At 39.7% G+C, this 25,039-nt stretch overlaps 1 protein-coding gene across 2 annotated transcripts in view; it reads right to left on the bottom strand.

Moving 5' to 3' along the window:
• fstl5 (follistatin-like 5) overlaps positions 1-25,039 on the bottom strand; it is a 279,655-nt gene that overhangs the window by 63,379 nt on the left and 191,237 nt on the right. Inside the window, exons 7-8 of one of the 2 annotated variants that reach the window (XM_015951089.3) lie at positions 11,818-11,984; positions 1,777-1,788 (exon numbers count right to left, since the gene is read on the bottom strand). In XM_015951089.3, coding sequence (XP_015806575.1) covers positions 1,777-1,788; positions 11,818-11,984 — 179 coding nt within the window. The remainder of the gene's footprint in view (positions 1-1,776; positions 1,789-11,817; positions 11,985-25,039) is intronic. The other variant, XM_015951097.3, reaches the window with a different exon arrangement.

Here is a 25,039-nt window from a genome sequence, read left to right as displayed (position 1 = left end):
TATAAACAGAAGCTGTAACAAAGGGAAACCATGGTGGAGTGGAATGCTCACCAGTAACATATCTGACTTAGTGCTTAATATGCAGATCACATGAGGCCCATCCATGAAGATTTGGCCTTTGGCAGGTCTTGTTTTTTTTTGTTTTTGTTATCATTTTTTTTTCATTTACATTGATTGGTATCATCTGAAACTGGCATGAAAATGTTTATATCCACATTATAGATCATGCACTTTACCATGTTGTTTTAAAACAGTGTATTAACCACTTGGTTAATCATGGTGGTTTTTCAGGAATGAGCATGCTTCAGTTTCCACTAGTTCTACGACAAAGAAGGCCAAATGTCTAAATGTGTTCATACCTGGTGCCATACGTTGAAACTGATTCAAGTGTAAAATATTGCTTTATAAATACCTTGTTCAATTTAATGTTTTGTTAGTTTGCGTGAAATCAACCTCAGTTCCAATTTTAGTTTTCTGATCCTGGATTTACAAACTTCTACATTCAGATCACTGCTTCATGTTCAGCGTGGGAGCATCAGGCCTTGTGTTTACACGCAGTGTGTTCATCAGTTCATGCTGCTGAGCTCCGATCTAACTTCAGAGCTCAGCACGAGTGAAGCATCCGACTTCCTCAATATGAGGGGAAATCAATGGTACAGTTTTGCCCTTTGGGCTTAGAGCACATTGTGTCACCTTTTTAAATGAAAAATGATGGTGGGGTGGGGGATGAAACCCAGGGAGGTGGAACGAGCCACAACGGAGGCTGTCGACATGATTCCTCCACCGCACCTCATAACACTCACCTCAGCTATCAGGAGCACCCAGCTCTCCGCAGACAAAGCAGGAAAAGGTAGGACTGCTCAGAAGGAAGGAAGACAAGGACAGGTAGAGGAGGATTTACAAATGGGCCATAGCCCCTAAAGAAAGTATAATTAATAAAGCTGCCAGGGCCAGGTCACCTCTGGAAGAACATTGAAGGGCCACCTCATGGGATGGTTAACCTTCACCATTGACGAGGCATTTTAGAAAAATAGCCTTTGAAGAAACTTTCCCTCAAGCCTTCAAAAACTTACTTCAAAATAACACAAAATGGATTAAAAGGAATACCCTACAGTGTCTGTAGATGTCTGCCAGAGGAAGACTTTTGTTCTAACAATTCAACAAGATTTGAAAGACGTTTAAAATAACCTAGGGGTTGACATTAAATTACAAAGACATTGTATTCTACCTCTAGATTCTTTGAAACGTGCATGTTCATTTTTTTATATCTAAAAGATTAATGCTACTGCAATGGCTCTATGTGCCTTGCAACAATTTAATTTAATAGTTATTTTCTCCCCTCACAGCACAACTGACGACTAAAGCTAAACAAAACCCTCTTCCTTCACTCAATCATATTTTAGCCATTTTTGTCATCATATTAACTTTCATGTATATTTTTATCATTCTAGCAGGTTAAATTACGTTTAGAGTCATTTTGATAAATGAAACCTCATTTTGACCATTTGTGTTGCTGAAGTTTTGATCCCACACATCACATACATTTGTTTTACTTTAAACTTGTTTACATAATAATTACAGGCCAGTTTTCTGTAGAGGAATCTGCTGGTAGTACACACAATCTTGCATATGCTTGGATTTGGATTGACAGGTTCCTGGAATGGTCAGTGCTCTAGCTTTGTGGGCTTGTAGTAAATTAAAAGAAAACGATGGCAAATCAAGTAAAAACCCCAACTCAAAACAACAACGAAAAGAAAAACAAGAGAAGCATCCTACCTGGGACGGGATCTGTCAAGGGAAAAGGACAGGTCAGACATTCAGAGGTTTTGTTCAACAGAAATAAAAGTGCAATCAGTTTAAAACTAACCGATTCAAACTGTTTTGCTTTTTTCACTTTCAAGCAAAACCGTCTGTCTATTATTCATGATTATTTTTATTCATTTAGTTTATTTTTTTGCATAAGTCATCTCTAAAGGTCACCCTTCAGATTTGCATGTTATTCTATGAATGATCATAACAAAATCCCCAAAAGACGTCAGAGACATAACCTTGTAACTCCATTAACATGAAGCAACATTCTAGGAGAGAGCTGAATTACATTTAAATAATGCAGAGCTGGGGTTCAGAAGTGCAGGTCATTCTCTACAGAGCAAGCAATACCACTATGAAAGATAAACTCATGTAAGGTACAAACTCTGATCACACCGTTTATTTTAAAAGAAAGAGGCTTTTGTATTTCCTGGCAAGTTGTTATTAGAAGTTGAAATGTTTCTGCCTGACAGCCACATTTTGTTAGCCTAGTGAACTAGACCAAATTCTTGCTTTACAAAGAATGGTCTAGGCATGCTCTATTGGAACCTCAGCAGCGCCTACCAGGACTCTGGCTGGCCAATCACAGCACTCTAGAGGGGTTTCAAACACATAAAGAGCTGTGATTGGTCCATAATGGTGGGCCAATCATAGTGCTCTATCTGCTTAGTGAACAAATCACAGAGCTTTATCCGCTTTGTGGGCCAATCAGGGCACTCTATATGCCTGGTGGGTGGGATGATGCAACAGAGTGAAACAAGAGTATGTCACATTCATTGTCCAGTGGAATGCGGAGATCATTTGAAAGACAACGGTAGAACCCGCCCCACAACCGAGAGCCGTCAATGGAGCATGGCCAGACTAAATAATACATTTGTTATTTAGTCTGGCTTGCCAGGCTAACATTTTGTAACATCTGCTCAAAGTTTACTGATGAGGCCAAAAGACTAAAATCTTTGAAGCAGTTGTTACAAACTGGATTTCAAAGACGCAAGCAGTCGGACCTGGTTTTAAAGCTATGTGCAAATTCTCTAAAAATCCAAATTTTAGTTTTTCCCCTAATGCCCAATAGCACAGAGGGAACATTATCCACTTGTTTAAAATATATTGTTCCAGCATAATTACATTTGTGCATCAATGAAAAACTAAAGCTGTGGTAAAAGGTCCCAGAATGATTAGAAAAATAAATAAAATTTACGCCTGTATTTGAATACATCAACAAGCATTTTCATTAAATCATCCATCAAAAACAAAGAAGTGAAAAATGAAGAAAAGAATAAAATATTTATCTACTAAATAAACACGTACATGACAGATGTAACATGGGACGCAGCATTAGAGAAGATAGAAGCACGCATTCCAACCGATGAGACAGTAAAGTAGAGAAGATGTTCAACTTGGGTTCTACTGATCACTATATTTTATCTGCTTTTGTTTAAGCTGCAGTATGACTTCAGAATACATGATTCTCTATTTTTACCTACTCCATGTTTTCCCTTAATGCAACTCAGACATTTGTAGGATTGTTATTCTTTAATACCCAACAAGAGGCATCGCCAAACATGAAACTTTAGTCTTTCTCCTTCATGTGTTGCTCTGTGAAAGCATTTTTAGTCTTCCTAAAGATTAGAAGGCACCACATGCATCTGAGTCACTGCAAGAACCTCAGACTATGTCCCTGATCCCAAGATTCCAACTGTGGATGTAAACTCAGTGTGTGTGTGTGTGTGTGTGTGTGCGTGCGTGTGTGTGTGGTAAAACACACATAGACGTGGAACTCCTTGGTACACTGTTATGTCTTTGGCACAGCCAGACAGAGAGGAATGAATTACTGACGGCCTTGGATGATGATGCAATACCCCGCAACAGTCAACTTCATGGAATTACAGTAAGCTGCTTTGTCAAAATTTAGCAAGGCTCTACTGAAATCCAGAATGCAAGCTCCCCAGTGGGATTAAAATGCAGTTTACTAGATCTGAAGTGGGCATTTTATTAATAACTATGTTCAAGGAATGCAAAATTCAACACAACGTCCGTGCAATGCGGCTCTGATCAAAGCTTCAAGTTTAAATGCTCAGAAAAATTAAAACTAGCAATTATCAAAAATCATCATGAAATGAAATCTAGACTGGGTTTGTGTTTGCCAGGTGCAGGTGAAATCCAATTTCCTGTCTGGGAAAGAAAAACAACAACAACAGATTGAAAGTCTGAGAGCCAAAAATAAATCTGGATTAAGCCGCTCATGGTTCATTGGTAGTTCTATTTGATGTAGTGAGGTTTGCATACAGTTGTTGCATAGCCTGCTGTCACTTTCCACGAGGCTGTGATTTGCTGAATAATTTCTGGTCATGTTTAGAAGCAGTCTGTGCATTGGCAGAGGCTGCAGGTTCACTCTAGCACCAACAAAATACAAACTACCCCAACAACTGCATGCCTTTAATTTGAAATCATGTAATGTTCTTCTGTTTCTACACTAACTTAAATCCGTCTTGTTTATAGAAGCTCTGTAAAATTGCTGTAGCTAACCGAGACACAGCAATAATCATTTTAGACACAACATTTAAAATCAGTAATGTAAAGAAATGGAAGGCCAACATGGGCTCAGGTTCAAATTAATAATGATGAAAGTTAGCCAAGTCTTTATTTCAGCTGATTTCTGGATGATGTGTGACACAAAGAGAATGCTATGGGTTAACATCCACTTTTGTGTTTTTGTGTGAGCACAATGGTTACAAACCACAAGAGCTGAGGTTTGATTGACATGAAAACTGTTGGATTTTCTCTCAACACTCTTATTAACAATCTTATTGTCAGGTTGTCGAACCTCAGATTCAGGAGGAGAAATGTGGTTTTCATCCTGGTCGTGGAACACTGGACCAAATCTATATATACTCTTAGGGGGATCCTGGATGGTGCGTGGGAGTTCGCCCAACCAATCTACATGTGGTCCCTGTATGACCGGTGTCAGAGCTTGGCCCGCATTGTCAGCAGTATGTCAGGATAATTCCCAGTGAGAGTTGGACTTCGCCAAGGCTGCCCTTTGTCACTGATTCTGTTCATAACTTTTATGGACAGGATTTCTAGGCGCAGCCAAGGTGTGGAGGGCATCTCTGTTGGTGGCATGAGGATCGGGTCTCTGCTTTTGGCAGATTAAGTGGTCCTGTTGGCTTCATCATAACGTGATCTCTGGCTTTCACTGGAGCAGTTTGCAGCCCAGTGTGAAGCAGCTGGGATGAGAATCAGCTCCTCTAAATCCAAGATCAAGGTCTTAAGTCGGAAAAGGATAGAATGCCTTCTCCGGGTCAGAGGTGAGGGCCTGCCTCAAGTGGAGAAGTTTAAGTATTTCGGGGTCTTGTTCACGAGTGAGGGAAAGATGGAGATCAATAGGCGGATTGGTGCTGCGTCTGCAGTGATGCTGGTGTTGTACCAGTCTGTCAAGGGGAAAAGAGTGCTTGGGTAGTGACTGAGAAAACAAGATCGCGAATACAAGCAGCTGCAATTTGTTTTCTCCGCAGGGTGTCTGGCGTATCCCTTAGAGATAAGGAGAGAAGATCGGCCATGCGGGAGGGGCTTGGAGTAGATCCACTGCTCCTCCACATAGAGAGGAGCCAGTTGTGGTGGCTCGGGCATCTGATTAAGACGTCTCCTGGATGTCTCCCTGGTGAGGTTTTCTGGGCATGTCCAACCGGGTGGAGACCTAGATGGAGACCCAGGACATATTGGGGGTTCATGGATTCTTCTTCTTTCATATGTCTGCTCTTGAACACCCACCCCCTTGACCCCCCACCTCCCCTCACCCAAAACGGAAGAAGAAAAAATGTGAGCTTTGAAGGATGATGGGGTGAGAGTACGTTCTTATTTAAATTAGAAACAGCTGCACCTGTCTTGTCAGACATTTACATTCTCTTCAATTTCAATAAATCTGTTTATCTGTGACCCTGCACTAATACATGGAGCTCCAGAATGACTCCCTTTGTCACTAGTACAATGAGCCGGTACTGCTGGTGTTTGAAAATCTGTAGAGTTTGGGGTTTTTACCCACAGCACTAAACTCCCACTCTCTCATTTGCTATTTGTTGAGTTGCTACTAGCCACTAAGTTCCCTGTGATAGTAAATCTGCCACTGTATGGAAAGTGTGTCCGATCTTAATTATGTCCAATGGATTCAGCTTAGCATCCATAAACACCCACACCTCCCCAAGAGATGTAAAATAAATCTTTAGGACCTCTCAGAAGAAAAGTGCACCAGAGCTTAATTTGTACTTCGGAAAACTGCATGTAAGGGGGAAATATCAGACATTAATGAATACATATATAGACGATGTATACATAAATGGATGTAGAATGCATTGTTACACTCAATATGTTGTCATTATTTCTTCTATTATTATGTTTATGTTTATTTATTTGGCAGACGCTTTTATCCAAAGCGACTTACAATTTATAACCTGTAGGGCATGTTGTGATCTGTGGGGGAAACCGGAGTACCCGGAGGAAACCCACGCATGCATGGGGAGAACACGCAACTCCACGCAGAAAGGCCGCAGCCGAGCCAAGTTTCGAACCTGCAACCTTCGTGCTGCAAGGCAACAGTGCTATTGAACAGGAGACAGAAAAAAATTTGTAACAATAATGAACATCCTTCAACAACAGATGCTTTCATCCCTGAGTTGACATTTCAATTAAAAATACATCATAGCAAGATTTGATAGACATAACTAAGGGAGCAGACAAGAATGTGCAAAGTCACCACCTGTAGTCATAGTGCTGAACTCCGCTGTGTGTCCTCAGGGCAATAACAAAAGATGAAACAGAAACCTCATAGAATAAAAAATAATAGTAATAAAAATAAAAAACAAGGCAAAAATAAAGCAATTGAAATAACAAAGAATACACACTTTTGGTCTTGCAATGCCTTCATTTTCCACATTTTCCATCTACCAAAAGATATTTGCTGCAGTGGTGAGTCCTGGCATTTTCTCTCTTGTGAAAGCCAGCACTCGCAGATGCTGTTTTTGCCCAAGAATTACTTAAAAGCAGAAAATTTATAATGCAGAAAATGTCTGAATAAGCCAAACTATAGACAAGCTGTTAGGCCGATAAGCACAGCATTGGCACAGCTTTTGTTTGGGAAACACACATCACCAACAACCAGAACCAGCACACTAGTTTATAGGCAGTCGATGGTGCCAAGGATGACTGGTGACAGCTGGGTGCCTCTTACTCATTTTAAGGGTCATCAACATTTAATGTTGCATTAGTGGCTTCGCTGGATTCCCTTTATCTACTGCGACAGTGTTGATTTAATTATGCACAGAAGTATCACACTCATTTTGGTCAGTCCTGACACAGAGACAAAGGGTTAGACAAAGTAGACCTGCCTGTGAAACTTATCATATGAGTTTCTTTGCCTCTTTTGATGTGAAGGAAAGTGACACAGAGGTGCTGTCTGGAGTGGTGCATGTGGCTTAACCCGCAGTCACACACCAAGATGTAAAAGTAGGTCCTTCCTCCAGGGCTGAGCCCCTTAGGTATCCCCCTTTTCATCTTCTTTCTTTGTCTCCGTCGCTTCTACCATTTTTTAAACACAGCTACGGAGAACAGAGTCTGACATCCTGGATCAGTGTCAGTCCTACAACACAAAGCCAGTGCCAAGAGTAAAACAAAATGTGCTGACAAAGCAAGGCACTGCTAGAAACCTTGAATAACTATGCTGAGAAATATGGGATAAAACATGCCATCTGGCAAAAATGGACCAACTTTTAAACAGTAATTGACTGTTTAGATCAAATTCAGACTTACTCACTGAATATCCAGGTGAAAGAGTAAAATATGGTTCAAAAGGTCGTTTACTTCAGTAACTCAACTTAAACGGTGAAACAAATACATGAGATTGACTCATTACATGCAAAGCCAGATATTTCAGCCTTTTGTTATAAGTGTGACGATTATGGCTTACAGCTGATGAAAACCCTACATTCACAATCTCAGATAATTAGAATATTGTGAAAGGTTCAATATTCTAGACTCAAAAGTGTCACGCTGTAATCAGCTATTGAATCCAAGCCATTAGATGGTCTCTCAGTCTAAGATGGATTACTGACATAAATGGACTTTTGTACCACAATTCTCATTTTCCCAGTTTCACATGAGGCTGTAATCATACATCTGAAAGCATGTGTGTTTTAATTATAACCATTTAACCACATTAGCTAAAACGCACATCCATTCTCAACATAACCAGCAGGTTAAGTGTGCGCCCAAATTCACTGGGTATGTGATAGGCATGTACAGGTCCTTTTAGGAACCAGTTCCTAAGTAGAGGGCCCTCCAGAGCCGGATTAGTTGGACTGTAACGGTGAAAAAATAAAATGGCCAACTTCATCTGAATGAACTTCCAAAATGACTAACATTTGATCAGGTTCTTAGTTGAGACCAAGCCCCCAAAATCCAGTTCTGGATATGAAGCAAACAAGGAAGTAGCAAAAAAGTGCAGTTCCACCCTCATCCACTAGGCAGCAAAAGCGAGCAAATCCTCATTGACTCCGATGTTCAAAACGCCAATTTCACAACAGAAATAAACGTGTTTGCAGCCTGGTCACTAAAAACATATTTTTGGTTTAATATATCTCATTTACATTCAAGACAACTGTGAGATGGGAGAATTTTTTGGTTACTCTTCGGTTTAAGTGTATTAAATTGTTACAAATCTGAATAATTAATGGGCATCAGAGCCACGTGACTTCAGAGCTAGCTCCAAAAAAAGGCCTCAGCTGGAAGTTAAGAGATATTAGGCCATTTTGACTCTCTGAACTTTAGTTTGTCTGTGTGTTTGTGTTCGTGTTATATTAATCATGAAATTAGTTGGATAAAAGGGCAAGCTGTGGTCACTAACACACCATCCAAGCAGTTTCTGCTTCTTTTTTTTATCAGTAAGTAAATTCATGTTTCTGTACTTTATTTTGCTGGTTAAATGGGGGGAAATGCTGTGTCATTTAACTGCTTGGTCAAAAATGTTAGTGGGGCTGCATAAGAAACTTGAGCGGGTATCCAGCTTCTCCCGTCTCCTGCCCGGGAACAGTTAGAGCCGGCGGCTGGCTGTTCCCATCTCCCTGGGCAACTGGGCTGACTCCAAAGCGAGGCTGTAGTTATGCTGGATCTCTGAGGGAGACTACAGAAACACTGCAGCTCTTTTTGTTGATGCTGCTTCATTTTTGAGAAGCTCAACTTTATTATTCTTGCTGAAAACACCCAGAAAATCTCTGTTAGCTTCAGGTTAGTCTCGCTGATATCCGGTATTCCGACTATCCGTGCTCCCCGTCGAAATGTGCTACTTTGGGGAAATGCGCATGCGCAGCGCATGCACAGGTCGATAATGGCATCACAGGCTGTTTACAAGTCGAGATGAGCTACCTGTGGAAGTTTACGTTTAATCTAGTCATTTGTCTAGTTACTTTAAACTCGTCGAAGGTCACAGTAAGTATTTCTTTAAGTTGTTTTATGAAATTACTGCTTGCGGTATGTTTATCTGACAGTTAGCTTGTAAATGGCTTCCAAAATATCGTTATTATACCGTAAACAAGAAATTTCTCCCATTGTTTACAGTCATTCTGAAAGAGTCCCAAATTAATGTCCAAAAGTTTTATATACATACAATAAATTTATCATAGTTATATAATAATCTCTAAAATTATACATTCAAATAAATAACTATAAGTATTGGGGGAAAGCATGTTTGTTCAATGTGGATTAATTTGTCTAATAAAGGATTAGGTAGAGAAATAGAACAGTAAGAGCTAACGTCTTACAAATCTCCATTTTTATGAATCACTTTCTTGACATGGGTGAAAGTAGTTGGTAAATCGTCATTGTTCTGAGAATATTCAAATGTTTTTAGCAACTAAAGGGTTAATTTTTACGAAATAACTAAACTGCTTACTATCCACTTTTTTTCAAAAAAATAAATTAACAGTAGCTACCGATTTTCTGTAAACCTGGACATACTGAATCAGCTGTTGAAATGCCCGTTGGTAGAAAAATTTGATGAGGAAGCACGGATAATCAGAACACCAGCTCCCGGAGAAAGGACCATCAACAATGGCAGACACACGGATCTTTCACCACGGTGGACCAACGAAGCCTGATATACTTGGTCAGAGTACCTTAGCTTATAATTTTGCTACTAAGCAGGTTGGAGGTGCCTTTACTTTGGAGTCACCCTACCGCGTTTTTCTTGCTATAAACGGCCAGGAAAAATCCGTTAGCTTTGCGATAGCATGTAGCTGGTGTCCTGCTTATCAGAATCAGAATCAGAAAAGGTTTATTGCCATTGTCAGTGAACAAACAATTCACAAACTAGGAACTTGCTTCGGTACTAACGTGCTACATATAACATGAATAATATAATTAAAAAATAGAATAAAGTAGAATAAAATATAATAAACTAGCATAAAACTTTGCTATAAAAAATGGCAGGTAAAGGTAATATGGCCGATAACGTGACGTTATGTCAAGTACCAAAGACGAGCATGGTTGTGTGTTTATAAGCTGTTCACAAGTCTAATGGCAGATGGAAAGGGTTAGGGTTAGGATTATCTCTGACGATGGAGCAAGAGCTGATGTAAAATGTTACGATCGCAGTGGTCTGAGGCTCCGCTTGTAATTTAACAGTCCCAGTCCATATTAGATCTCCACAGGCAATCAGCAAGACCAAAGCCTCACACAGGAGCCAGTCTGCCATGCGGGTGGGATACCCTGGTCTAAGGAGCCCTTCTTAGCTTCTTGGGTTAGCTAAGTTAGCTAGTAGCTTCACTGGCTCATTTGTTCCAACCTTGCTCCAAATGTAACAGCCCCACCTTTAGCTCCATCTCTTTTCCCATTTTTGGATTGTCTGGGCATGGCGGGACCTGTGACATTCGATAATCAAGCCTATGGACACAAATTGTCTAGTATATACTGTATGTAGATGGTTGAGACCCAAGGTCTTGTAACATCTATCGCTGTAACTTTTAACATTTTTAAAGTTAAGTTTTCGAAGGTCGCTACTCAGAGTAACTTGGATTAGTGCAGCTCAGCCTAACCACATTTTCCAAGAGCATGGTTCAGTATTTTCCCTTTTCTTTTTCCCAAATTTTAGTCCCTGCTCCATTGAGGTTCATGGCAAGGCTGAGTCGGGCCAGCATTGCGACTATGGCCACTGATTGGCTAGGGGGTGGGGTCACTGATTGCTCTGGAGTTTCATGCCTGCTGCCTCACTGCCTGCAGCCATTTCCTGTTTAGTCTGACAAAAAGCCATACAACTGAGCAAAATGTCCAGTGACACCACAAATTGTGGTGGTATACAGATCACCGTGCACTTTCACTGTTTACTGATCACCACATGCTACTTTTGTGTGGAGAAAAGACACCCACCCATCCTTCCTCCCCCACGCCTAGTGGGGTGCACCCACTTTCTGTCACCCACGCTGTGTAGAGCTTTTTTAGGCTGAGAAGTGCTCGTCAAAAGCCGCCTTACATTCACAGCCCTCATTTAAGTCCTATAAATTGGGAAGTAGATGATCCATCTTTAAGATTTTTTACTGTACATCTTACTAGACTTAATCCTTGTAGCTTGTCATAAAATTGCATCAAACCCCCTCTGGCCCTAAAGTTGCCCAAGGATTAGGTGCAGTATGTTCATTGAAGCCAGCGATATCCATTGACTTATCCTTAAAGAGGAGGAGTAATGTAACCAATGACCCTGTTGCTAGTTTACATCATTAGACCAATTTGGTCATTACAAGTAGGCTTTTTCCATAATCACTCAAAAACATTTACACACATTTTATGCTTCCAATTCATCAAACTGAAGGACAGAATTCTCACTAGTGACCAACTGTATCCCCCCACTGCCAATTGCTTCTGTAATAAGATTAATCGTATTGTTTTTGTACTTCACCCAACAGTGAATTATGTGGTATAAATACTAATATCTAGATAACATTTTAGAAGTAAATTAAAAAATCTTACATTAATGTCTTCCAGGTTTAAGGAGTTCAGATTTTGATGATTTCTCTTCCATAAAATAGGAGGCCTTCTTTCTCCTGTGATGGCGCAGGTCAACACAGTACTCTGACCAACAGTCACTGTAGTGATGCTGACTTTCTGTTCTTCTGGAAGGGTGAGCAGGTACACATCTGTTCAGGAGGAAAAAGATGAACAGTGTTAGACGTCAGAGAGAATGCTTCCTGTTAAGTTCCATCAAACTGATCCGTACCAAAGGAAACTTTTGTTTTTGTAATGTCTAACCCAAATAATAGGAAACAAAATACATTGTTTATTTATCAGTCTGCTTGTTCTGAGATTTGAAGGCCCTCTCTATTACACAGCAACTACCAAACAGGCAGAAAACAGTAAAACATGACTGATGTTTCTCATTTTCTCTGGTCAAAGATTTGAGGCAGCATGCTCATTGCTCTGTAAAGATTAGATATTTTAACGAGACACAAATCCAACCATTTTAAGAAGCACAAGCACTCTGCTGCTGAATAGGAATCAGCTTACAAATGTTGTGACTGAAAGCTTGATTATTTTTAAAACAGAGTTTTTACAAAACTCAAGGAATGCATCCCTCCCGATAGTCACACGGAAATCTGAGATTTTGCAACTTGACCAGAGTAATATATTTTTTTAAGTTTCTTCTGGGGATGTCACGGCATCTCCAAATTATAATATTTTGACAGAAACATGAATAATAGCTTTTCTAACAATGTCAGCCAGAGTGAATAGTATAACTATGGTTGATTACGACCATTTGCGTTTCCAGTGTTTAAGACAGTAGGTACAAAGTACACACGTTCATAATGCAGATTATGTCATGTGGTCTGCAAGAGGAAAATGTATCTTCCTTTTGGGTAATGAAGGATGGAGCAAAAGGAAACAGACTCTATTTGTTCTGCTTCTGAGGGCATGAAATACAAAATCTAATGAAAAGAGAAGGTCCAACACAGTGCTCACTTACACAGCCCACAGAATTATGAAAGCACCTTTAATCACAACACAACCCCATTGGCTCTCAAGGCAATGGCCTCTAAAGGTTTTCTTTATTATTCCTTCATGCTTAGTCTACTTGTTTCTTTAAACTGATCTTGGCATACCTGTTCGATTTCAATTGGGTCAATCTGTTGTAGGCTTCACCCTAAACTCACTCTCACTTTAGATCTTTTATGGTCGCTCCTCTTCTAAGAAGGATAACGACATCTTCTAGGTTCAGAAGCAGCTGCTTGACTTGCCAAGTCCACCATTTTTCCACAGAGCCAGCCTTGCTGTACCGAGTGGACTGTTTGGCAACTCGTAATGGTGCCCTCTATTGTCTGGTAGATGTAAACATAAACCCAGTGTTGTGCTTGTTAAAATAAATATTTGATTATCTTTTAATAAAAATATAGCTCTAACTCATTAAACTGCCATTGACGACAAAAGTTGTCATTTTAAATCCAACCGTTCACTGCCAAAGGTTATAAAAGCGGTCGAGACAGAGGAGATGTTCCTGTCAGGAATAAATAAAAACTTTAAAATAATAAATCATAGAGTAACGGGTTCAGTTCAATTCAAGTTTATTTATATGGCGCCAAATCACGACAAGTCGTCTCAAGGCACTTCACACAGTAAACATTCCAGTACAGGTCAGTTCATTAAGCCAATCAAAAAAAAGTGTTCTATATAAGGAACCCAGCAAATTGCATCAAGTCACTGACTAGTGTCAGTGTCTCTACTGCAGTCCTCTTCCTTTTAACAGGAAGAAGCCTCCAGAGGCTCAGTATAAGCAGCTATCCGCCATGACTCACTGGGGATCTAGAAGACAGAACACACACACACACACACACACACACACACACACACACACACACACACACACACACACACACACACACACACACACACACACACACACCAAGTAGTGTTTCTATGGTTATATTGTGATTTCGTAGTAAATATTCTATTTAGTGAGAGATAAACTTTATTGTATTTATTCCAGTGAATCAATAATTAAACAGGTAAACTAGTAGTAGCACATTCAATGACAAAGGACGTAAAATGTTATTATCAGGAGGGAGAATGTTTAAGTGGTTAGGGACAGTGTTCAAGCTGATGGCCCCCTCCATGAGGGCACCACAGCTCAGCAGAACATCATTGTAACTTCTTCTAGGGAGAAAAACACTTTGAGGAAAAAATAAAGTTAACAGCTGAAATAGCAGGAAATAAAGGAGCTAAAGGGCAAATTGTAGAAGAAACCAGTCGAGTGTGGAAAGTGGTCAGTATGTCCTCCAGCAGTCTAAGCCTATAGAAGCATAACTACAGCGATAACTCTGGATAACCTAGCCTTTTAGCTGGAGGCATGTTGGATGCAGGGCAAGGGAGAGCCTTTACTGACTGTACTTTCCACCTCCCTCTACTCCTCCACTTGTCTAGATCTGGGTTAACATCAGATTTTAACCATAGGCCCTATCAAATAAGAATGTTTTAAGCCTAGTCTTAAAAGTAGACAAGGTGTCTGCCTCACAAACTAAAGCGGAGAGCTGGTTCCAAAAAAGAGGAGCCTGATAACTAAAAGATCTGCCTCCCATCCTATTTTTAGATATTCTGGGAACCACCAGTAAACCTGCAGTCTGAGAGTGAAGTCCTCTGTTAGGAACATATGGAACAATCAGGTCACTGATGTATGATGGAGCTTGATTATTAAGAGCTTATGAGAGAAGGAGGATCTTAAAATATATTCTGAATTTAACAGGGTTGTCATTTACATTTTACGTTTAAGTAGTCGTTCTGGTTGGTGTTAGTTTTATTTGTAAATGTGGTCCGAGAGTGCAGCCTCTTAACTGTCATTCAGTCTGTTTACCTTGACAACACGTGTGTGATCGGGGAGCAGAGGAGGTACTGAGGGTTGTCGTAGTTGTAAAATAGAAAGTGAACTGGAATCGGATTAGTGCAGTTTATTTGTCGTGTTACAAAGGTTTTTAAATCAGAACATAGCTCCAGAAAGATCTCCTGTCAGTGTGCTCACATAAATGTGTTTACTCCAGGGAGCACGCTCTGACAAATCCTTTATAACAAAAACACAAAATCTATTCTACAATGTCATATTCCCGCCAGGTGTTGCAGCACCAATTATGTGACTCAGCAGTTTATCCATTGAAATAATTATTTAATGGGTAAAATAATTTGTGGATGAGGAACATGTGTGGATGACTGACATTTGGTGTTGTGGTTCCTCTGTTCTATCACTAGATGCTATTCCTATACATGATCTGAAGTTTTCTTATGCTTAGGAACATTTCCACGCACAGGTACAAAATGATGAATACCACACAATGCGTAAAGCACTTTCTATGCACGATGTTTGCACAGATCTGTGTGTAAATACGGTTAATAAATGGAGCCCCAGATGTTTTTGACTAGCGTGGCAAAAACAGAAACTAGCTTCTGGTCCAAGCCCTGGATAGCTGGTGACGCTTCACAAGGAGTTCTGCAGATTCAGCTATGGAAAACAACCCCCGACTCCAATGTTTCTGCATTAGTATTATAGCAGAGAACAATGTGTCATCAATCAGATGTAGCTTCTGGAACCTCTGCTAGTCGGTCAGATTTCTTTTCTCTCTGGGATACGGCAAAGAGAACGGATATTGGATTACCAGAGAAGTTCAACCAAACTCCGACTCCCGCTAGCTAGATATCTCTACCGGAGGTGCAGACATGTTTTGAACCATTTGACTCAGAAGACCAGAGTCTTCAGAACCAAAATCTGTAAAGTTTGTTTACTTTTGTTAATTATTTAATTTCTGTGTTTATAGCGCTTCCATCGGGAGCTCTCAGCTGACTATCGGTCTTAGCTCCATCATGTTCTCCCAATATAATTCAGTTATCCACAGATAAATAAAATAATGTTCTGCCAGTTTTACTGCTGCGTGTATGTATTGACAACTCCAGAAAATATTTTACCAATAGCTTACAGAATAAATCTTCCTGATGCTGGAGTAACTCTTTAGTTTCACTCGTTTGCAATCCAGGATAGCATAGAGGTTCTACCGGTCCTTGTTGAAATATGGGCATCATCTTTTAGGCCATATCTGTGTGTGAGTGTGTGTGTGTGTGTGTGTGTGTGTGTGTGTGTGTGTGTCGTAGCTTTCCCAAATGACTTGTTTTTTTCCTTACTGGAGCGAACACGGTTAGCAGTGTTGATGCAGTCATGCTAAAGGGACTCTGGAGTCCAGAAGTACCGGTGTGGTTCTAGATGGATTTGTGTTGTTTAAAAATGTGGTTAGGACACTGACATATGACCCAGACCTTTTGCTGCAGCTGTAAACACAAATTTACATAGTAATTCAGAGAACTGAAGTAAACAAAGTACAGTTTATCACAAAACTAGCAACAGCAGCTACCTTGTTTTACCTGTTGGAGTAACGTATGCGAAACACAGTTCTTCACTGTCTGGAGGAGAGGATTTTGATTTTCTGTAATGATTTATCACAAAAGTCCTTAAAATGAAAGACGGAACCCAGCTCATATTTATACAGATGGTAAAGTATAAGTGCACTGAACTTCTACAATTTTAATGCCAAGTCTGGCCAATACCTTTAACGCTTGTACACACACTTTCTACTGTATGCATATTGATAAACTGGTTTCAGTGATTCTTGAGACATAAAGTTGAGCAACTTGCCACTGGACAGCCCTCGTGCATTATGACAAAAGCATCAGGTAACTCATAAAAAAAGTTAGTAGCTCATTTTTTCTGTTTGCCGACTGTAATTAAAAATTTAAAAGAACAAGAAAAAACAATGTTGCTTTCTTTTGTCAGCATCATGGCTAAGTCTGGAAGTAAAAGTAAGAGAGCAATGTCTTTGCAGCAAAAGCAAAGAGTTAAAACCTGAGTGAACATTGTTCTGGTCTGAAGGGGGCTATGAAATCATGGACTAATGTTGACCTGTCTCTGTTGCTACTGAACTTGTAAGGAATAATATTTTTGTCAGTTATTATTTCACGGCTTATTTTGGTATCAGTTGGCCTCTGTTAGGACAGAGGGGGGAAACGTATTTAGTGTTGCTATTAACACTCTTAAAGAATTTCACTTTTTTTTGTTTTTTGTTTTTTTCCTGTCTTGCAGACATTCATTTATGTAAAAAACATTGCATTAAATACAAGTTAATGGATAAAGAAACAAGTAATTATTCACAGCTGCATGGTGGCGCAGTGGTTAGCACTGCTGCCTTGCACACAAAGGTTGCAGGTTAGAAACTCGACTGCGACCATTCTGCATGGAGTTGCGTGTTCTCCCCATGCATGCGTGGGTTTCCTCCGGGTACTCCCGTTTCCCCACATATCACAACATGCACTATAGGTTATAAATTGTAAGTCGCTTTGGATAAAAGCATCTGCTAAATGAAAAAAACAAACAGATATGAGTTTTTCATTTATTTGACAGTATATTTTATTGGTTGAAAACATGCCTTCTAAAAACGTATGACAATATAGAGGAAACGCTCTAACGTAACCTGCTCTTATTTACAGAATGTGGTGTTTAAATGCTACAAGAAAAGCAATATCCAGTTTCACACCATGACTGGGACGACTCCCTGCGTACGCTGTAGTGTAACAGGCATCATTTGATGGAATGTGTTTGATCGCTTTAGAGCCATTTCGACATAATAAAGACATAATAACAGCCAGTGGGAATGATGATAATCATCATTACAGATGAAAATAAAGTAATGGGAAAAAAAACAATTTAAGGCAAAAAGATTTTCTCACTCCAAAAAAATAATGTGAACACATTTGTTTACAGAAATTTTTTTTGTTCATCATAAAAGAAACTTTAATCTTAAAATGATGGCATGGTGTCTAAATGCTTTCAAAAATTCATCAAAAAATCTGAAACTGAGAGTGTTAAAAATCAAATCCTGAATATTTCTGGGGCAACAATGGGGCAACAGATTGCACTTTTAAATGTATAACAAAAACTGATACTCCTAAAAATGTCAAATGTAAGCAAATAAAAAACAGGATATTTTCCCCCACTCATTTACCGATTTTATTTTTTTAAATGACCAGACCCATTTGAATGGCAAATATGTAGAAAAAATGTAAATACCATCTCTCACAGTAGAGTGTATTGCATTTCCTTTTTTCTGCTACTCATTGTTTTTTTAAGATAAACATTAACCTTTTGCAAGAACATCCATATTTAGCACAGTTGTTGTAGATATATAGTTTTACATTACTGAAAATCATTACTAAGGAAATAAATTGTGAATAACTAAGTTGAAAAGATCCAATGAAGCCCATAAAATGTCATAAAAATAGAAATCTCAGAACACACAAAAATTACTGACGAACCAAAAAAAACACATTAATTGAACAAAAAACGAACACAGAAGACGAGGGGAGAATGGATCTTCCGTCAGTCATGCATGGCTCATCTGTGATCCTCCCCTGATGCTGATAATGTATAGCAGATCCACACATCAAGCTGCCACTTGGCTCTCCCTACAAGGTGCTAAGGTGGTGGTGGTGGGTGGATATGCTGACAAAAATCTCCTTCAGTAATATCCTCCCTAACCATTCAATTACAGTCCCCTTGTATCTTAATGCTTTTGGATTAAGCTGCAAGCAACAAACTCGATTTGCTGCTGATCCCTGAGGGGACAGAAATGTGTGAAGTTATACTCCGAATTTAAAGGAGAAAGTCGGTCGACTGTTAGTCAGGAAGGCTCCATCACAGCTTTAACTGTTAGATGGAGGGGGCGGAGGAGGGAAGAAAGAAATGAAGGTTGGTATCTAACCTGAATGAGAAACTCTTCAGAGAGATGGGAGTCTGAGCTGCTGGAGCAGACTCAGTCCAGCACCTCCTCAGTGAGAGATTTATCAGTAGAGGAAGGGGCATAGGCTTCTCTTTTTGGACTGATTTGAGGCCTGAGGGACTCAGCCCTCCAGGAAAGGATCAACCTTCACCGTCCAACCTGTAATTAGTGATTAACGGAAAGGTCCAGACTTTTGATTTACTCTGCACTTCTCCCAGGATGGGATGTTGGTCAGTGACACGGTGAGAGGTAAATCACCAATTGTTCTAGAGGCAACACGCTTGTCAGAGAAAACAGCCTGAGCCTGGAGGATGCTGCAAAGAGCCGACAGCACGAAGACAAATTGCACCAAGGTTGCTTAGCCAACCCTCTTACTCCATCCTCCATCATGCTCTGGCTCTTTCTTTCTCAATTATGCTCACTACATCTGCCTTTCTCTACCAACTTTTTCAGTCTTCTTTGGCGCTCTTCTCTTTTCTAAACGACTCACAAGAATTATAAACCAGATAGCTCCCATTTACTTCAAATGTTGATGTTTAGGAATGAGGATTACATTTTTAATGAGGGTTATTGAAACGTAATATGCAAGGTAAAATCCAACACAAAGTAAGTTAGCCTGTTTTCAACACTGCAGATGATTTATTCTGTGGACTTAAAGGGTTAAAATGACTTTTTAAGTTCTATGATCTATTCAAAGTGTTTATGAAGCTCTTTGCACAAATCCCTCTTGGCATTTTATTTCCTGACATTTTCAGACCTTCCAGAATGAGATTTTTCAGGGCTCTGTTACTTAAAGGAAAACACACTGTTGTGGGCCACGTCCACTCACCCCTGAAAAGGGGAGGAACTCAGAAATCTAGGGCCCAGCAAATATTGTCACAACGGCAACGTGGTGTCCACGGACAAAAATGGTCATGGTCAGATGTCTTAAATTTGTTAAAACATATGTAACAGAAAATTCCTCAAAATCCATTCAGATATTTTTTTACATGTCAACAGTTACATGTATAATTGTTATTTTGACAGTTACATGTACAGCATCCAGTAAATATTGGTCCCATGCTAAAGTGGTGTCCACGGCTAAAAATGGTCTTTGTAGAACAGCTTAAATTTGATTTAAAAAAATTGTAACAGAACATTTCCAACATTCAGACACATTTGTACACATCTACATTTATCTGGGGTTACGCTATTTTGACAATTTGTTCAACATGTAGGTCAACATAGAGCATGATGTAAATCAGTTGTAAAATACATCCACTGGGTGACATCCTATACATGTCAAAGAGATAGCTCAAATGGTAAGGCATCTGCCTTACATGCTAAGGACCTGGATTCAAATCAAGGCTGGGACATAGGACGTTCCATCTCAGATGGCATACAGAAATGTTCTTTTTTATTCCATTAATGATATGTTTTACAAAAATGATGTATTTTTTACAGCAAAACAGTAATACGAAGACTAAATTTCAATTTTTAAATTTCCAAATGAGACACGCTGAAAGACGTTTATGTCATGGCCATAAAAAATGTTAGTTCATCTTTTTTCAACCATGACAGAACATCTCGGTCATTACACATCCAAATGTTTGCTGGAGAGGGGCTTGGAGTAGAGCTGCTGCTCCTTCAGAGAGGTGGTTCTTTGTTCACGCCTTATTGTGACTTCACACTGAGGGGCATTTGAAGGGGCTTGTTTTAAGATTATAATTTATAAACTAAATACTGTCAGAAAATGGATGGACAGTTTTTATCCACAATACGAGTGTTCAAAGAGTTTGTAGAGACCAAAATGGCAACATAAAATGATGCGGTTTTGCATCATATGTCCTCTTTAGAGCTTAACAGAAAAAATCTGAAAGTTTGAAATAAAACATTTGTGTTTATTTAAAGTTACTCCGGATGTTAATCTCTGGAATCTCATCCCCTCTGCAGTAAGAGTGTGTAACTCCTCAGCTTAAGTTGTGCTGGCATTATCCTGGTACACCACAACAACAATGCAATACTCAGTATGTGTTCAATACTCGTGCAATACCAGATTTACATATTATGTGTCCCTTGCAGTATGCTGCATAGTTCTAGAACCCAGGTTTTTTTATTTTTATTAGTGTTTTTTAGTGGTCAAAGTTTACAATAAAAGCTTACTTCCTATGTGAATATATACATGCACCTTTGTTATTATTTTTCTTCAATTATTCTCTTGTTTGTGCTTCTGTAACAAGTGAATTTCCCCACTGTGGGATTACTAAAGTCTATTCTATAAACATTAAAGTGTTTTATAATAATTTGATGATTGTGAGATATTAAAAAAAATTTTACATTTCAACATATTAGCCGTTTTCTCACCACAGATTTTTAAGGAACAATAATATTTCTACCGCTTTATAAAACCAGTCAGGAAACTTATAAGTTGTTGTGATTCTATTTTTTTTATAAAGATCTATGTTTCATAATTATTGTTTGTATTCGAAGGAGAAAGCAAAGGTTGTCAGAAATTATAACAACAATTACTTGATCACAGGCTTCAAAAAGCACCATTATCCCAGCCGAACCCATTATGTACATGAAACGAGGTTGCAACAGATACAAATTATCACACTCTGTCCTGCTTGAGTTCTCTCACAACACAAAAATGTTTCCTAAATCTAATAATGTAAAGCCCAGTTAGTATGGATTCACTGAATGTTAGGACAGTTATGTTGTTGTTTTTTTTATGTGGGATAAACCTATACCTGGAATCATAAAAAACACAATACTGCTAATGCAAACTGCAGTCAGATGTGATCAAGAACAATGGCAAGGCAAAGCACCTTTATTTATATAACACATTTCATACACGGGTGGAATTCAATGCACTATCTAATTAGCAGGAATAGCAAGAACAATTAAATCATTGTGAAAGGACAATTAAAATACACACAAACTTATATTTTAAAATGAAAAAGAAAAGAGAGTTAAAGGGTGATGAGTTACAGTGCAGAAGGTGCAGTATAAGAACATTAATTTAAAGGTTGATGAAAACAAAGGTTTTCAATTTTGATTTAAAAGTTACTAGAGTTGGAGCCCATTTAAGGTCATGATGGAGCTGATTCCATCTGTGAGCAGCATAGTAGCTAAAAGCAGCTTCGCCCTGTTTGGTTCTGACCCGGGGTTCCACCAGCAGACTGTTTCCTAACGATCTCAGAGCCCTGTTGGGCATATATGCAGGAAGGAGATCTGACATGTATTCTGGCCACATGCCATTGAGTGATTTATAAACTAGTAAAAGTACTTTGAAATTGATTCTGTAGTTTACTGGTAACCAGTGTAGAGGTTTAAGAACAGGAGTGATGTGCTCGGTTCTCTTGGTTCTTGTTAAGACTCTAGCAGCAGCATTCTGAATGAGCTGCAGTTGCTTCACAGCTTTTTGGGAAGACCAGCCAAAAGACCACTGCATAACCCCCAAATTCCACTACCTCCGCTCCGCTCCGCTCCGCTCCGACACGAACGCCGGAGCAAAATCGGTCCCGTTGTAGTCAATCAGAGCAATTCCACTACTGCGGCCGTGCTCCGGCAGTGCGCCGCCCTCTGTTCCGGCGTCCGGCAAAAATAGAATCAATCCTATTTTTGCCGGACGCCTGAGTACCTCCACAGTAAATGGACAGAAATCACAACCGCCCAACAGGAAAAGGAGCAAGCACAACTTCTGTTTTTCACAATAAATCGATAAACAAAAGGCGTTTTTTGTTTCATATGCACAGGTTTAACAACTTTTAACAACTATCAATGGCAGCTGAAGTTTAAATGCACAAAAGTAAGCCATAAATACAGTTTCCACTATCAAAGTAGTCACACTTTGTTGATCCAAACACTGCTGATCTCTCAACACAAATGATGGGCAGATTAAACAGTTCATGCCGATGCTTCTCCCACACAACGGGTGTTTGGATCTAACGTCCGCGTTTATTGCTCGGACTGTATCGCAAGATCTCGAAAATCCCGCGCATGCTTGTTTGCCCACCTCAGGTCTCCGCACCAGAGCGGAGCCGTTGTAGAGCGGGTACCAGTAAAAATTGAGTTCGGAAGCGAGCGGCTGCGGAAGGCGGGGGCGTACCGGAGCGGAGGTAGTGGAATTTGGGGGCTAGTCCCGCCTGCTGTAGATGAGCGCATGAATGAGTTTCTCTAGGTCTTGTCTGGACATGATTTAAGATGATAAAATGCTAGTTATAGCCTTAAGCCTGGGGCATACCGAGACAGACGCGCCACGCTGTGGAAGTGCAGCGGTTAAGTGGTCACACAAGACGTGCCTCACTGCTGAGCGCTTCTTGGAAAGCCGTGCGATAGTCACAACATCATGCAGGACTTGAGAACAGGAAGCTGGACGTGACTCTTGTTTATACGGGATCAGACTTGCAGTTGTGATTTGTGAGACTAATTCATAAAAAATGGGTCAGCACGCTATTAGAACATTTTCAGATCAATAGTACTTTAAAGAGTAATTAAACCCCAAAATGAAAATGTTTAGCTTATAAACTGTATAATCGGGTCTTTACAAATGCAATATTTCTGTTTTTGTGCATTTTTTGACATGTTTGTGTAAACTTGATTAAATCTAGAATCTAGGTCTGTTAGGGGTTTTAATACTGTCTTAAATGTTCCTTTTGAAGTAATCATGTTGTGAAGTAAGCCTCAGAGCTGTTTTTCTTTCTTTTCAGTCAAGCTCTGGTATGCTGTGGCGGTTGGGGGAATAACCGGCCTGGCAAAAGGAATCCATAGTTACTGAGTGGCTCAGTAGTTTCTGGCTGTCAGCCATAAATTAAGACTTCCTTTTTGGAATGTCCCACCTTAGCCTATAAGCAACGCCGTAGTTGGCTAGTGTAGGACAGTGATGGATTGTTCATTGTTCATATTTTCCTGTGTTTCAATAAAACCGCTTGGATGAGAGAAGACAGCCCAGAGTAGATCGGACAAGGGCCTGTCACTCTGCGCTGCACCCAGCGTATGAAACCTTACTGATCTTTTCTCCTGTATGGTTTATTTTAGGGATAAAATACCCAACAAGGTCTAAAAATGTCTTAGTGCTGCCCCCTGTAGTAGAACAGCAGCTACTGCATTTGAAACTTGTGATCGACTGGGGCTGGAACCATTTTACGTCATAGGTGCAGTCTCCTTCCACTCCTCCCTCCCAGGATAGAAATTCCCCATACTTGGCCATGCCACTCTGTGCCTCCTGGCAATGTCCACTTTCATAGCATTTTTCAAATCTTGACTAGGGGTGGAGTTACACTTTCTGCTGGTGTGCAGTCCCTCTTTAAAGTTATCAAAACTGCAGCTGGGTTTGTGCCGTAAAGCCGTTTCGCGTCCACAATGTTTTAACCATTTACAACGCTGTGCAGCGCAAGAAAGAACTGGCGCCTATCTTCGGTCAATTATGTACCAAGATTTCCAACCTGGGTCTGTGTCTTTATCTTCATCTATAATTTCTGTTCTGTTTTGGGACAAAATCTATGCCTTTTTCTTTAGTCATTATTGTGGTCTCAGTCGTTTTTATCTTGACCAGTTTACTTTTGTATGATGGCTCTTGTAAAAAAAGTACAAGAACTCAGGGTCTAACAGCCTGAGGTATTGTTTTCTCACTATCACATAATGTTAATAAGCAAAACCTTATTTCCGGTGATTAAAATTAACTTTGAAGACATTCAGCACAACAACACAAGCTTGTTGACAGGGAACAAAAGAAACCCAGCACCTCCAGTTTCACTCAAACAAATGGAATCTTTGAGAGTGAAAGGACCTTTGATGTCGAATCTGAGCTTTCCCACTTCAATCAGATGATGTTTTTAAGGCTCTTAAAAGTACTAAACAGGCAGAGCAAGCAGTCTCTTAGTATCTAATCAGCTGTTTTTGTCTCAGAATTCTCTACAGTGATCAACACAGACTAGAGATGGTTTCTGACATTAGTGGAATCTAAAAAAATCAACATGTTGAAGACAAATTGTGACAGTGGCCTGTACTCTTCCTCCTCAGATTAATACCATCCTCCCACAGACATTTGTAACATAGTGATGGCTGTAAAACATTAACATATAGCCTTCGTGAATGCATTAGCTCTGACTGATAAGCATTGAGTATTTTCAAAGCAGCTGTTGGGAGAAATCCTAAGGGACACTCAACATTAGTATGCAACAGAGCTTTACAGGATGCCTAATTGGACCCATTTTATCTCGGCTACCATGTGGAAAACAACCTATGAAAAAAAACCTCTATCTTGCTGTTAGTAAATCACAGATGTCTTAAAGTGTAGCATAAGAAAGTTGTGATTTAATAGCTTGCTCGTGTGTTTTCAGCTCAATCCAACATCATTTTAGACCACAGATTACAATGTTTTCTTTTTATTTTAATCGTGTGCGGGTTTAGTA

The sequence above is a fragment of the Nothobranchius furzeri genome, chromosome 1 (genome assembly GCF_043380555.1).
Source record: "Nothobranchius furzeri strain GRZ-AD chromosome 1, NfurGRZ-RIMD1, whole genome shotgun sequence".
Classification (NCBI taxonomy): Eukaryota; Metazoa; Chordata; class Actinopteri; order Cyprinodontiformes; family Nothobranchiidae; genus Nothobranchius; species Nothobranchius furzeri.
Note: the sequence above shows the minus strand (reverse complement) of the source record. Positions and strands in the feature narration are given on the sequence as shown.